Consider the following 15,935-nt stretch of genomic DNA (forward strand, 5'->3'; position numbering starts at 1 on the left):
CCAGATGAGAAGCTAAGTGCTTTTCCTCCAAAAAACACTTGCTCTCTGATGAGCAGGAAAAGCTTACAGAGACCTTGGCTGCAGGATGTCATCAGCCATGTCTCTCTTCAATGCCTCAGATCCTCCTGACCAAGTGCTCATCCTTTGGGAAAAGTGTCACAGCCAGCATGTAAAGAGAGGAGGTAGGCGTCCTCAAAGAGATGAACTAGAAAAGTTTCTGCTGCCTCTTGTAGGGCCAACAGGGCCTGGGCTTGTCAATTAAGGTCCACACTGTAAGAGAATTTTATACATATTTCTCTTACCAGGAGGCTGAAGGGCTGCTTCCTTATCAATATATCTGTGCTCTTCTGAAGCTTTCAGATCTCCTTCAGAATCTGATGTCTCTACCGACCAGTTGACAGAAGGAAGGGCCTGAGGGGGTGCCCGGCCTCAGATGATGGGGGTCGTGCTCACGATGCACCTCACAGGGGCTTCCAGCTTTTGGCTCCAGCAGCACGGGTCCATGGCAGGAGCGGGGCATGTGGAGGAGGCACAGAGAGCACCCTGGCCACGTGCTCCAGAGGACCCTGCGCTCAGAGAAAGTTACCAAAGAACCGGGTTCCAACCACTGGAGCCCCAGAACAATCCATTTTGAGTTAATTTTTGCATAAGATGTGAGATAGGGTCCTCTTTCATTCTTTTGGATATGATATCCAGTTCTCCCAACACCATTTATTGAAGAGATTGTTCTGTCCCAGTTGAGTGTATTTGATAGCCTTGTCAAAAATCAATTGACCATAGATGTGAGGGTCTATTTCTGAATTCCCAATTCTATTCCATTGATCAATTTATCTTTATGCCAGTATCATACTGTTTTAACCACTGTAGCTTTGTAGTAAGTTTTAAAATTCAGAATCATGAAACTCAAACTTCATTCTTTCTTAAGATATTTTTGACTCTTTGGGGCACTTTACCCTTCTAAATAAATTTGATGATTGACTTTTCTATTTCTGCAAAGTAGGCTGTTGGAATTTGATTGGGATTGCACTGAATTTGTAAAGCACTCTGGGTAGAATTGATATCAACAATATTTAGTCTTCTAAACCCTGAGCATGGAATGTCTTTCCATTGATTTAGGTCTTCTTTAATTTCCTTTAGCAATGTTTTGTAGCATTCCATGTATAAGTCCTTTACTCCCTTGGTTAAATGTATTCCTAGATATTTGATTCTCTTAGTTGCTATTGTAAATGGAATTTTTTCTTGATTTCCTCTTCAGATTGCTCATTACTAATGTACGGAAACACTACTCATTTTTGCTTGTTGAACTTGTACCCAGCCTCTCTGCTGAATTTGTTGATTAGCTCTAGTAGCTTTCTTGTAAAATTTTCAGGACTTTCTTTAAATAGGATCATGTCATCTGCAAATAGTGCAAGTTTTACTTCTTCCTTTCCAATTTATATGCCTTTTATTTCTGTTTCTTACCTAATTGCTCTGGTTATAACTGTCAGTACAATGCTGAATAGCAGTGATGACAGTAGGCATCCTTGTCTTGTTCCAGATTGTAGAGGGAAATTCAGTCTTTCACAATGGAGTATGATGTAAGCAGTGGGTTCTTCATAATACCCTTTATCAATGAGGAAATTTCCTTCTGTTCCTATCTTTCAAAGTGTTTTTTATCAGGAAACAATGCTGGATTTTGTCAAATGTGTTTTCTGCATCACTTGAGATGATATGTGGATACTTCCCTTTGTTTTGTTAATGTGGTGTATTTCACTTTGATTTTCGTAGATTGAACCATCCTTGTATTCCTTGGATGAATCTCACTTGATCATTGTGTATAATTCTTTTAATGTGCCATTGGATTCAGTTTGCTAGTATTCTGTTGAGGATTTTTGCATCTATATTAATAAAGGATATTGGTGTGTACTTCTCTTTTCTTGTGGTATCTTTATCTGACTTTGGTATGAGGGTGATGATGGCCTCATAGAATGAATTAGAATTCTTCCCTGCACTTCAGTTTTTTGGAAGAGTCTGAGCAGGACTGGTGTTAATTCTTCTTGGAATGTTTGATAACATTCACTAGTGAAGCCATCTGGTCCTGCGCTTTTCACTGTTGGGAGGTTTCCTCTTTTTTTTTTTTTTGGCTTTTATAAAGGGTGTTTATTTGATTACAAAGTTACAGTCTGAAGGCCATGAAAATGTCCAAATGAAGGCATCAACACAAGTATACCTTCACCGAAGGAAGGCCAATGGCATCCGGAAACCCTCTGTTAGCTGGGAAGGCACATGGCTGGCATCTGCTGATCACAGGTTGTGTGCCAGCTCCACTCTCAGCTCCTATGTGTTCTTCAAAGTGTCTCTCTCTTGGCTGCAGCACCTCCTTCTGACTGTGAACACTTTTATAGGACTCCAGTGATTCAATTAAGACCCACCATGAATGGGTGCGGTAACACCTCCATGGAAATTATCCAATCAAAGATCTTGACAGTTGATTGAGTTACATCTCCATGGATTCACTCAAAGAATTCCAACCTAATCAACACTAATACATTTGTCCCCACAAGACTGCATCAAAGAACATGGTGTTTTGGGGGACATAATACATCCAAACCAGCACAGATACCAAGGCTAGTCAGTTAACCTCTTTAATCTGAAATATCTTTTCTGTGAGGTTGGATCCGGCAATATTTGTTCCTTTAACCTCACAGCTGGGGATGAGATGAAGTAAAGGATATGAAAATGTTTTATAAATGTTCATGCACTATGCAAATAAGAAGCTGTAGTAATATGTTGCCACAACACCTGTTTGCAGAGTTTGTTACTCTGTCAGCTCAGTCTCCTAAAATACCTGGAAAGCAATACCCTATTTGTTTTTTTTACTGTTTTTCTTTTTCTTTTAATATTTTTTTATTGAGATTGTTCAGATACTATACAACTATCCAAAGATGCAAAGTGTACAATCAATTACCCACAGCACCACTATACAGCTGTGCATCCATCAACACAATTTTTTTTCAATTTTTAGAACATTTCACTACTCCAGAAAAGAAATAAACACACACACAAAAAGGAAATTCAGATCCTCCCACACCCCTAACCACACCCCCTCCATTATTGATTCATAGTTTGGGTACAGTACATTTGTTACTGTTGATGAAAGAATGTTAAAATACTACTAACTGTAGTATATACTTTGCAATAGGTATATATTTTTTCCCTATATGCCTGTCTATTATTAACTTCTAGTTATAGTGACATATATTTATTCTAGTTCATGAGAGAGATTTCTAATATTTATATAGTTCATGAGAGAGATTTCTAATATTTATATAGTTAAACAGTCCACCACAAGATTCACTGTTTTATACTTTCCCATCTTTTAACTTCCAACATTCCTTCTGGTGACATGTGTGACTCTGAGCTTACCCTTTCCACCACCTTCACACAACTTTCAGCACTGTTAGCTCTTCTCATAACATGCTACCATCACCCCTGTCTATTTCCAAACATTTAAGTTCACCCTAGTTGAACATTCTGCTTGTAATAAGCAACTGCTCCCCATTCTTTAGCCTCATTTCTATATCCTGGTAACTTACATTTAATGTCTATGAGTTTACATATTATAATTAGTTCATATCAGTGAGACCCTGCAATATTTGCCTTTATGTGTCTGTCTTATTTCACTCAATATAGTGCCCTCAAGGTTTCTTCATCAACCCATTTCTTTTAAGATAGTTTTGTTCACACACTATACATTCCATCCTAAGTAAGTAAATTGTTGGTTCCCCATATAGTCATGTGGGCACCATCACCACTCTCTATATAAGGACATCTCCATTTCTTCCACAAAGATGGAGGAAGAGTCAAAGAAGGCAGAGAGGCAAAAGAAAAAGAAAAGAGAAAGAGAGAAAAACAAACAAACAAAAAAACTTGATAGCTAGAAAGCAACAAAAGGAAAGACAGCATTAACCTAAAGTAGAATCAAGAGTCAAACAGCATCACCAATGCCAGAAGTCCCATACCCTTCCCCTATTCCCCACCCCACCCCACCCCATATGCATTTAGCTTTGGTATACTGCCTTTGTTATATTAAAGGAAGCATAATACAATGTTTCTGTTAATTACAGCCTCTAGTTTGCATTGATTGTATTTTCCCCCTCATCCCACCCTATTATTAACACCTTGCAATGTTGACATTCATCTGTTCTACCTCATGTAAAAACATATTTGTACCTTTTATTACAATCGTTGAGCAACCTAGGTTTCCCTGAGTTACACAGTTCTAGTCTTTATTGTTCATCTTTTGTTCTGGTGTCCCACATGGTCCCAGTCTTCCTCTTTCAACCATATTCACAGTCATTTTTGTTCAGTATACTTACGTTGCTGTGCTACGATCTCCCAAAATTGTTTTTCAAACCTCTCACTCCTGTCTTCTCCTTTCTGTCTGCAGTACTTCCTTTAGTGTTTCCTGTAGAGCAGGTATCTTGTTCACAAACTCTGTCATTGTCTGTTTGTCAGAGAATATTTTAAGCTCTCCCTCATATCTGAAGTATAGTTTTGCTGGATATAGGATTCTTGGTTGGTGGTTTTTCTCTTTCAGTATCTTAAATATATCACCCCACTTCCTTCTTGCCTCCATGGTTTCTATTGAGAGATCCACAGACAGTCTTATCAAGCTTCCTTTGTATGTGATAGATCGCTTTTCTCTTGCTGCTTTCAGGATTCTCTCTTTATCTCTGATGCTTGATAATCTGATTATTAAGTGTCTTGGCATAGGCCTATTCAGATCTATTCTGTTTGGGGTATGCTGCACTCCTTGGATCCACAATTTTATGTCTTTCATAAGAGATGGGAAATTTTCATTGATTATTTCCTCTATTATTGCTTCTGCCCTTTTCCCTTCTCTTCTCCTTCTGGGACACCAATGACACGTAAACTCTTCCTTTTCGTTTTGTCCTTAAGTTCCCAGAGATGTTGCTCATATTTTTCCATTCTTTTCTCTATCTGTTCTTTTGCGTGTAGGCCTTCAGGTGCCTTTTTCTCCAGTTTCTGAGTGTTTTCTTCTACCTCTTGAGATCTGCTGTTGTATGTTTCCATTATGTCTTTCATCTCTTGTGTTGTGCCTTTCATTTCCAGAGATTCTGCCAGTTGGTTTTTCAAACTTTCAATTTCTACCTTATGTACTTCCAGCGTTTTCATTATACGGTTCAGCTCTTTTGCCATATCTTCCCTAAACTTTTTGAATTGACTTATTATTTGAATTCCTGCATCTCAGTTGAAGTGTAAGTTTGTTCCTTTGACTGGGTCATAACTTCATTTTTCTTAGTGTAGGTTGTAGTTTTCTGTTGTCTAGGCATGGTTTCCTTGGTTACTGCAATCAGGTTTTCCAAGACCAGAACGGGCTCAGGTCCCAAAAGGGAGAAATATTCAGTATCCAGTTTCCCTGAGGGTGGGTCTTAGAAAATTGGTACACCCTGTGATGTCTCAGGTCACTGTGCTTTTCTGCCCAGCGGGAGGTGCCTGTTAGCCTATAATTCTTTTTTTTTTTTTAATTAAATTCAGTTTTATTGAAATACATTCACACACCATACAATCATCCATGATATGCAATCCACTGTCCACAGTATGATAACCTAGTTATGCATTCATCACCACAATCTATCTCTGAACATTTTCCTTACATCAGAAAGAACCAGAACAAGAATAAAAAATAAAAGTGAAAACAGAACACCCAAATCATCCCATCCCACCCCATTTGTCCTTTAGTTTTTATCCCCATTCCTCCACTCATCCATACACTAGATAAAGGGGGTGTGATCCACAAGGTCTTCACAATCACACTGTCACCCCTTGTAATCTACATTATTATATAATTGTCTTCAGGAGTCCAGACTGCTGGGTTGGAGTTTGGTAGTTTCAGGTATTTACTTCTAGCTATTCCAATACATTAAAACCTAAGAGGTGTTATCTATATAGTGCATAAGAATGTCCACCAGAGTGACCTCTCGACTCCATTTGGAATCTCTCAGCCACTGAAACTATTTCGTCTCATTTTGCACCCCCTTTTGGTCAAGAAGATATTCTCAGTCCCACGATGCCGGGTCCACATTCATCCCCGGGAGTCATATTCTGCATTGCCAGGGAGATTTACAACCCTGGGAATCGGGTCCCACGTAGTGGGGAGGGCAGCAAGTTCACCTGTCGAAATGGCTCAGTTAGAGAGAGAGAGTAGCCTATAATTCTTGACTGGTGTAAGGAGGTGTGGCTGTTTTCCCCCAGGCTCTGGGTTCTGGTTCTGAATGGAAGGCCGGTAGTAGAGCTGGGCCCCACCCCTCTCCTCTTAGAGAAGAAAGACCCCCTAGGGGGAGGTTATTAGCATTTCAGTGGTCTCTCTCTGCCTGTGCTATCTCCACCCTTCTCTGGGTCAGAGCACTGGGAACTGAAAATGGCTGAGGCTTTCTCCAGTGAGCCAAAAAAGGAACAGAAAGTCCCCTTCAGGGCTAGTCCGTGGGACCCTCGGGCTCTCCAAGGTCAGTCATCACCCAAAGCCTCTGTCTGCTTGTTGGGGATTCACAGCTTGTAGTGAGCAAGTCACACTCACTAATTAAAAACCCAGTTGGAGCTCAGCTAAGCTATATTCGCTTGCTGGGAGAGAGGGTCTCTCTGGCACCATGAGGCTTTGCAGCTCTGGCTGTGGGGGAAAGGGTCTCCCGCTTGGATCCGCAGTTTTTACTTACAGAGTTTATGATGTGATCTCGGGCATTCCTCCCAATTCAGTTTGGTGTATGGTAAGCGGATGGTCACATTTGTCCCCCCGCAGTTATTCCAGATTATTTACTAGTTGTTTCTGGTTTTTTTTTAGTTGTTCCAGAGGGACTACTTAGCTTCTACTCCTCTCTATACCACCATCTTCAATCCTCTGTTGGGAGATTTTTGATGATAGACTTGACTTCTTTACTTATTATTGGTCTGTTGAGTTTTTTGATTTCTTCTTGAGTAAAGATAGTTTGTGTGTTTATAGGAATTTGTTCATTTCATCTAGGTATCTAATTTGTTGGCATAGTTGTTCATAGTATCGTCTTATAATCCTTATTTCTGATTTTAGTTATTTGCATTCTCTCTCTTTTTGCCTTTGTCAGTCTTGCTTTGTTGGTTTGTTGATTTTATTGCTCTTTTCAAAGAACCAACTATAGGTTTTGTTGATTCTCTCTATTGTTTCTTTCTGTTTTACTGTCTATTTCATTTATCTCTATTTTACTGTTTGTTATTTCCTTCCTTCTGGTCACTTTGGATTTATTTTGCTCTTCTTTTTCCAGATCCTCCAGTTGTGAAGGTGGCCTCCAATTTGAGATCTTTCTTGTTTTTTACTGTAAGCATTGAAAGCTATAACTTTCCCTCTTGCCACTGCCTCTGCTGTATCATATACTTTATAGTATGTTGTGTTTTCATTTTCATTTGCCTCAAGATATTTTCTAATTTACGTTGTGATTTCCTCCTTGAGCCACTGGTTGTTTAAGAGTATACTGTTTAATTTCCACACCTTTGTGAATTTTCCAGTTCTCCCTCTGTTAACTGATTTCTAGCTTCATTCCACCATGATTGGAGAAGATACATTATATGATTTCATTATTTTAAAATTTATTAAGACTTGTTTTGTGACCTAACATATAGTCTATCCTGGAGAATGATCCATGTGCACTAGAAAAGAATGTGTATTCTGCTGCTGTTGCGTTAAGTAAGTGTTCTATATATATGTCTGGTAGGTCTAGTTGGTTTATAGTATCATTCAAGTCATCTACTTATTTTCTGTCTAGATGTTCTATCCGTTAATGAAAGTGGTATATGGAAGTGTCCAACTATTAATGTAGAATCATCTATTTCCTCCTTCAAATCTGTCAATATTTGCCTCATATATTTTGGACTTCTGCTTTTAGGTGCATATACACTTAAGATTATGTTTTCATATTGAATTAACTCCTTTATCAGTATAAAATAAACTTCTTTGTCCCTAATGAACAGTTTTTTACTTACAATATTTTAAGATGTTAACTCTGGGATTTGGTTCCTGAGCTCTCTGTTTCTTGAGTTTGTATCCAGGTGGTGACATGACAGAGATTTTCTTGAAGGTCAGACGCTAACAAAACCAAATAAATCAATGCCAGGAATCCACAATGGGCATGCAGGTCGGTGCCACCATGCTGGGAAGGGGGTGGAGGAGGGGCTGGCAAGGTTGTCTTGAGCTTCTCTTGGTGTTTTTAAAGCTGCATTTTCTTGATTCAGCACTTGTTCAGTTACTACAATCCTTTATCTGTTTTCTGGAGTTTTGAGGAAGATGGTTCTGCTAGTTTTTGCTAGTCATTCAAAGATTCTGTTGGGGAATGGAACCCTGGAGCATCTTAAACAGCCATCTTGGTTGACTGAAAGTGAATGCTACTATTTTTTAATGTATTTAAATATTCTAAAATTACTGAATATAAATTATTTTGAAAGCAAAACAGGTATATTTTTCATATAACATTTTTGCACATTATAAATTGGACCCTTTTTGAGCTTTTAATTTTCTCTTTTTTCTAATTTCTTCAAAGTAATCAGAATTAAAGTAGTTCATTTAAAATAATTCAAATAAAATCAAGTGAATTGGTTAATGAGATTTTGTTATTGATTTTTATACTCCTGAATTTCTTGTATGTTTAAATGCATAGCTGCCCACCCAATTTTTTGAATAGGCTTTTAAATAAAGTATTTTTTGTGATTTTTAGCAAGAACTTTAAAAAGTTAGGTGAATAACTATGTGTTATGGATTGAATTGTGTCCCCCCAAAATACATGTTCTATATGTTACTAGAAATAAAAATTAAAAGATAAGACATAGGAATGTATAGTACAGTGAACCCTACTGGAAATGATGGACTGTATTAATAATACAAGTATAAAAACGTTCTTTCATGAATTATAACAAAAGTACCACACTAATGCAAGGTGTTAATAGGGTGGTATATGGGGAAAAAATACACCTAATGTAAACTGTGGACTATAATCAATAGTATAATTTTAATATTCTTTCATTAATTGTAACAAAGATACCACACTAATGCAATGTATCAATAACAGGGTGGTATAATAGGAATGTTGTACTTCATATGTGGTTTTTAGGTAAATGTACTTCTCTAATTAAAAAAATTAAAAAAAAAAAAAAATCCCAAGTCTCCAACGTTGGTCTCATGAATGCGATCCTATATGGAAATAGTTATCTTTGAAGATTTTAGTAGTTAAGATGAGGCCAGACTAGATCAGGTGAACTCTAACATGACTGCTGTCCTTAAAAGGAGAGGAAAACTGGACACAGACAGACAGAAAAGGCAGCCATGTAATGGAGGCAGAGAATGAGTTATGACATGAGCCAAAAAATGCCACAGCCAGCCAGCAAACCACTGATAGAATCCTACAGTCTTCAGAGGAAGTGTGGCCCTGCCAACACCTACCGGTTTCAGGCTTCTAGCCTTCAGAAATGTAAGACAATAGATTTATTTTGTCTTAAGACACCTAATTTGTGGTGCTTTGTTATGGCAGCTATAGCAAACTAAGACACTATGTTACCTGTAAGAATATTTATACTTCCAACTCAGAATCTTTTACTTACAGCTCAGCAAAATTCTTCCAGTCATCTTCACTAATGGACGGTCTTGTGTTACCAAGTGCAGTCATTAAATGAGATTGACTAATAGCCAGACTGGTTTTGATTGGTTCTGGTTGGTTAAGGGAGTCATCCTCCTTAAATAAAGAAGAAAATAACAAAAAGTTAACTTGGAGACATACTGTAGAAAAGCAGCAGTTCAAGATGTTATTTCTTTTTGTCAGTTTTTCAGGAGACTATATAGTCCCTCTCTCACAAGATTACTAAAAATTGTTTGAAAGCAAGGAAGCACATAAAATTTGATGAATCAATATGTTTTAGTTGTTTATAAATGTAGCTCATTCACAAATAAAATAAACATATATCAAAGGAGGCAAAAACAACTTTTAAAAAGTTTTAACAATTATAATGGGGGAGGGGGTACGGAGCAAGCCATACTCCACTTTGGCTCCGGTATCTGCCCTTGATAACACTGATATCTGCCCTCAGTTGATCTCTTTGTTCTTGTGTAAGTTCTTGGGAACCCTCTTGTGAAGCTGTCCTGAACACTGGAGGTTGTGTAAGTAACTGCTCTTTCCCAGGAACTCCAGGATAATCCTGAGTCATGGAGCTTGGTGCAGACAAACACTGTGAGCTCTGCATGGGTAGGTATAGTGATGAGAGAAAGAAGGAAAAGAGGAAGAAAAGAAATAATGGAAAAACAGGAATGAGGGAAAAGAAAAAAACAAAACATATTTACCAAAGATAAAACTAAAAATTTTAAGCAATAAACCCTTAACATAACGGTTCAAATTTTATTTTATGAAAGTTCATTTATATCTACGTTGGAGAGCCACTATAGTGTGTTTTTTTCCATCTTTGTTACATAAATCCACCACAGTAAAGCCTCACACTGAAGCCTCAGGGATATGTTCCAAATGAGCCTTACTTTTACTTTTCAGCAAATAGTTATACCAAGGTTCTGGGATACTTTTAGATAGAAGTTAAAAAACAAAAAACAGAATTAAAGACTGGAATTATATAACAGCTTATTATTACTGGCTATAAAAATGGGTCATTTTTATATTTTTAAAAGCCTGTATTAATACAAGTTTACAAAAAAAAAAGAAAAATGTAAGTTCATGTAAAAATGTTTTATATACCAATAAAATAACAGTGAATCACTGTTAATTTGGGGGGGAGATGTGTAGATTGTTTTATTTTATTAAATGATATTGTACACCTTTAACCTGAACATTTTCTTTGTTAAAAATGCCACTACTACTACTAACTTTTTCACTGTGCTTATACTTTCCAATAAAGGTATTACAAATAGATAACATTTCGTTGTCAAAAACTTTTCACATTGTATCAAACTTCTCATTGTATAATCCTCAGCTGCTGTATGACAACAGAATTTGTCATATAAAATGGATCTGCTACTAAAGATGTTTTAAAATCTTTACTTAAGGGGTGTAAGTCTTTAAGAAACCAAAGAATAATCACAGTTACTTGCTACTACTGCTCTTGCTTGCTGCCAGCCCTGTCTTAAAGTTCTTAACAAGGAATGAAAACTACTAATTCATGTAAGTAAGAAAAATAAGACTATTTTACTGAAGAACCAACCAACCAGAAAGAACATGTGTGGCTGGTAGGAGAAAAATCACTGTCCAACGCTACACCAACATACAGCTTTGTATTTCAGAACTGGATAATGATGACTGTACAAAATACCATATCAGAAGAGGTTCCATTTCCAAGTTCTGACTCATAAGAACTTCCAAAGTAGAGCCGGTATATATTAAATTTTGATTCATCTGGAATCAGCTCAGACATCTCTAGAGAAACAAGAGACTGCTCTAAGCCACATTCTCCATCTCCTCCTGAATCATCAGAGCCACTGCTGTGGTTAAGAAAAACCATTGAAGACAGGCTTAGGTCACTATCAGAGCTGGAACCTCCATCCTAAAATACAAAAAAGGACAATCAGTTGTAAAAATCAAAATAATACATAACTTGTAAATAAATAACAATGTAGACAGCATTTAAATTAGAGCAATATAAAGAAAATAAAGGCATTTTTCAAAAAGATCTTAATTCTCTAATGGTTCTGAGGCACACAGTAAAATTTTAACCATTAAAATAAAGCAAGAAAACAAGGATTGTGTAAATAATTTTCCAACCATCCCAACAAAAATGTCTGTAACAAAAGTAAGACTGTGATCTCTGGATTTTATTTTTATGTATTTTTTATTTTTTGAATGCAATTTTATTGAGATATACTCACACACCATATAAATCATCCAAAGTAAACAATCAATGGCTCACAGTATCATCATATAGTTGTGCATTCATTGCCACACTCAATATTCAAGCATTTTCATTACTCCAAAATAAAGAAAAAATATAAATAAAAAAAGAAATAAAAGAGAACATCCAAACTATCCCATATGCCTTATCCCCCCCCCATTATTTATATATATTTTTGTCATTATTTTATTACTCATTTGCCCATACACTGGTTAAAGGGAGTGTCAGTCACCAGGTTTTCACTATCGCATGGTCACACAATAAAAGCTATATAATTATACAATTATCATCAAGAATCAAGTCTACTGGATTATCATTCAACAGATTCAGGTATTTCCTTCTAACTATTCTAATACACTAGAAACTAAAAAGGAATATCTTCAAAATGTGTAAGAATAACCTCCAGATTGACCTCTTGACTCTATCTGAGATCTCTCAGCCACTGAAACTTTATTTTGTTTCATTTCTTTTTCCCCATTTTGGTCAAGAAGGCTTTCTCAATCCCACAATGCCAGGGCCAGGCTCCTCCCTGGGAGTCCAGTCTCTCATTGCCAGGAAGACTTACACCCCTGGGAATCATGTCCCACGAAGGGGGAAAGGTAGTGAGTTTATTTACAGAGTCGGCTGAGAGACAGAGCAGATTTTATTTTAACATGCTCTTCTGCCACTCATATTTTTTTACTCTGAAATGATGAATCAATCATGTTAATAGCATTTTTCATTACAGAGTGCTTTACAAATACACATCTTTTCAGGTAATAAAAGGAAAAAAATAAAAGAACTTCAATGGCTTGCTAAAATAAATAGCCAAATCTTGGTAGTTTTCTGATTTGGGAACTTTGGGATCTCCAAAAACTCGCCAACAAAATGGAGGGAGAGAGAGGGGGAGAGTAAGCAGAAAATAGAGTAAGCAGAAAATATATGGTTAAGTCCATAAATGCAGCAAAATTGAAATTATCTACTGTAATAATTAAAATCAAAACACTATTCTTAGAGAAAAGGCTGATTCTAGGGCAGGGGTACAAGAAGGTAAAAGATAAACCTAGAACATCTTGTTATACCAGAAAGTAAGGAAGTGATCAAAGAATGACAGGGATGTCTGAAGAGGAAACAGGCGCTCTTTCATCTTGGCCGCCAACATGCCTTCCAGATTGAGAAAGACCCGGAAACTCCGGGGCTACATGAGCAATGCCATATTGGCAAGCACTGAAAGTATCCGGAGATAAGGGTAATACTGGTGGCAAGCATCACCACAGGATCAGCTTCGAAAAATATCACCCAGGTTACTTTGGGAAGGTTTGGACGAGACATTATCACTTGAAGACGAATGAGAGCTTCTGACCAACTACCAGCCTTGATAAATTGTGGACCTTACATGGGTAAATGCTGCCAAAAACAAGACTGCCCCTGCTCCCATCATTGATGTGGTGCAAACGGGCTACTGCAAAGTTCTGGGGATGGGAAAGCTCCCAGGGCAGCTGTCATTGTGAAGATCAAATTCTTCAGCAGAAGAGGTGAGGAGAAGATTAAGGGTGTGGGGGGAGCCTTAGCCAATTAGCAAACTTGAACCTTACTTTAATTCATGAAATGAGAATACCTGTTGATAAAATACTAGTTTGAACACCTGTTGCATTGTTTACAGTGGGTGGGAGAATGTACCCTTATCTGTTCCATAGGGATCAAAAGAGAAGACTCAGTTCTAATGGGTCACATTCTACAGAAGGACAGAGTGAAAAGAGTTGAGGCAGTTCTATAGGGCTAAATTCCTAACCCTAAGGGTTTCCTCCTGGGTCCCTTGTCTTGGACCAAACCATTCTAGTTATAACAAGAATCTAGAATTAATAATTTTTTGTCTAGTCAAAAATGTATCTAGTGGAACGAGTACTAGGGGTAAATAATGTATGTGCGAGGGGATGGGGGTGGGGATGAGGGATATGGGTTGTTTTGGGTTTTCTTTTTCTTTCTTTTTTTTTTTTTTAATAACTTACTTTACTTAACCCCATACATGGGTTTTCTTTTATGTGTGGCTGTGTGTATCTGTTATTTTTCTGTAATGGTGAAGCTAAACCTACTTATAAGCACGCCTAACAGTCACCTCCGGAGAACCTCTTTTGTTGCTCCAATGTTGCCTCTCTCTCTAAGCCCAACTCTGCAAATAAACTCATTACACTCCCCCTATGTGGGACATGACTTTCAGGGATGTAAGTCTCCCTGACAATGTGGGACATAATTCCCAGGGATGAGCCTGGCCCTGGCATCATGAGATCAACAATGCCTTCTTGACCAAAAAGGGAAAAAAATGTAACAAAATAAGGTTTCAGTGGCTAAGAGATTTCAAATAGAGTTGAGAGGTCATTCTGGAGGTTACTATGCAAGCTTCAGCCAGATATTACAAATTGCCATGGTATGTCAAATCCCGACCCTTAAGAAAACCCAGGGTTCTATGTTAAGACCCTATAAAAGTTTTACTTATTAAGCTTATTTTCCAGAAACTTAAAACCTCCCGATTATTACTATGCTAGATAAGCCCTGAAACTCAGAGGTACCAGTCTCTCCCAGAACATCAACCAGTTGCATTCCCCTACCATATAATGTCAACACCTCTTTTCAACATGAAGAAGTTAGAAAGGTCAATGCCCAAATATCCCTGAAGACTGAAAAAATGATCTCAAGAGAGGGAGGAGTTGTAACAGAGAAGTTAGGATTTACCAAATGATTATGACTACTGAGTCATTATATAGGTATTTCTTTTTAGTTTCTAGTGTATTAGATGAGCTAGAAGGAAATACCTGAAATTGTGGAACTGTAACATATGCTACTATACTTTGAAATTTGCTCTATAACTACCTGTTAAACTGTATTTTGAAATTTATCACTTTTCTGCATGTATATTTCACAATAAAAAAAAACGCCTTTTTTTTTAATGGATCTAGTGGAGAAAATTGAGAAACCCTGAAGGCCAGAAACTCAATCAGGCTTTGTAGAGTTTATATCTTTTCTTGTTGAAGCCAAACCATGATAATGACCAATGCTTGTTTGCAGATAATACCCTTAGAGATCTTGGTGTCTCGGTGTAAATAATCATCTGCTACAGGTTTTCAGTTTTAGAATTTTAGACTTGACCCAATATAAAAGAAGAAAGGGAGGGGGAGAGGAAGGAGGGAAGAGAGAGAGAAAGAGAGAAAGAGAAAGAAAAGACAGAGAGAAAGAAAAAAAAAAGAAAGAAAAGAGGTATCATAAGAAAGGACTCTTTATGGGTCAGATCTGGGACAATCTGTGCACTGAAATAACAAGTGTGATTGATTATTTTTTTAAAAAAAGCAAAGTAAAACCAAACCAAGCATCTCAAATCTTTTTCTACTTATATTATATAATTCATGATATCATGATTTAAATAATATCTTTCAAAACAACATACTTTTGCCACTAGTATTGCCCCTGTCTCCAGGATACTTTCAGTGCTTGCCAATATGGCAGTGGCTCACGTGGCCCCGGAGTTTCCGGGTCTTTCTCAATCTGGAAGGCATGCTGGCAGCCAAGACGAAAGAGCGCCTGTTTCCTCTTGATATACTATTAATATAATTTGTAACATTATATTGTAACATTTAAGGTAATGTTAAAGAAACAAACATCAAACCCTTCCTAATTCAAAGTTCTATGCAAAAACAATATTCCAATATGGAACAATCAACTAAAGGTAAATTGAAATTTTTATATAGTGTCACCACAGTTGTTAAAAATAGTATTTTTTCCAGGTTGAAAGTTTGACATTAAACTGCTCTTATCTACCATAAAGTGCCACAGTAACTGTCTTCTTATATAACTTACGTGGGGTCCACATGAGAGTAGCCTTCCATGTAAGGCCTCTAACTGGGCATTGTAGAGTAAAGCCTTCAGATCAGCTCCAGTAAAGGATTCAGTTACTGATGCCACATGCTGAAGGTCTACATCATCTGCCAGAGGTAGAGAGTCACTGAGAACATTTAAAATTTCAAGACGTGATATCTGGAGAGAGAAAAACTAATTGAGTAAAC

General features: G+C 37.3%; 1 protein-coding gene across 3 annotated transcripts in view; it reads right to left on the reverse strand.

Moving 5' to 3' along the window:
* PEX1 (peroxisomal biogenesis factor 1) overlaps positions 1 to 15,935 on the reverse strand; it is a 57,020-nt gene that overhangs the window by 3,785 nt on the left and 37,300 nt on the right. For 2 of the 3 annotated variants that reach the window (XM_037836659.1, XM_037836657.1), the window contains exons 20-23: positions 15,730 to 15,906; positions 11,326 to 11,556; positions 10,051 to 10,248; positions 9,619 to 9,749 (exon numbers count right to left, since the gene is read on the reverse strand). In XM_037836659.1, coding sequence (XP_037692587.1) covers positions 9,619 to 9,749; positions 10,051 to 10,248; positions 11,326 to 11,556; positions 15,730 to 15,906 — 737 coding nt within the window. Of the gene's footprint in view, positions 1 to 9,618; positions 9,750 to 10,050; positions 10,249 to 11,325; positions 11,557 to 15,319; positions 15,472 to 15,729; positions 15,907 to 15,935 lie in introns of those variants that run through there. The other variant, XM_037836658.1, reaches the window with a different exon arrangement.

This window comes from Choloepus didactylus, chromosome 5 (assembly GCF_015220235.1).
Source record: "Choloepus didactylus isolate mChoDid1 chromosome 5, mChoDid1.pri, whole genome shotgun sequence".
Taxonomy (NCBI): Eukaryota; Metazoa; Chordata; class Mammalia; order Pilosa; family Megalonychidae; genus Choloepus; species Choloepus didactylus.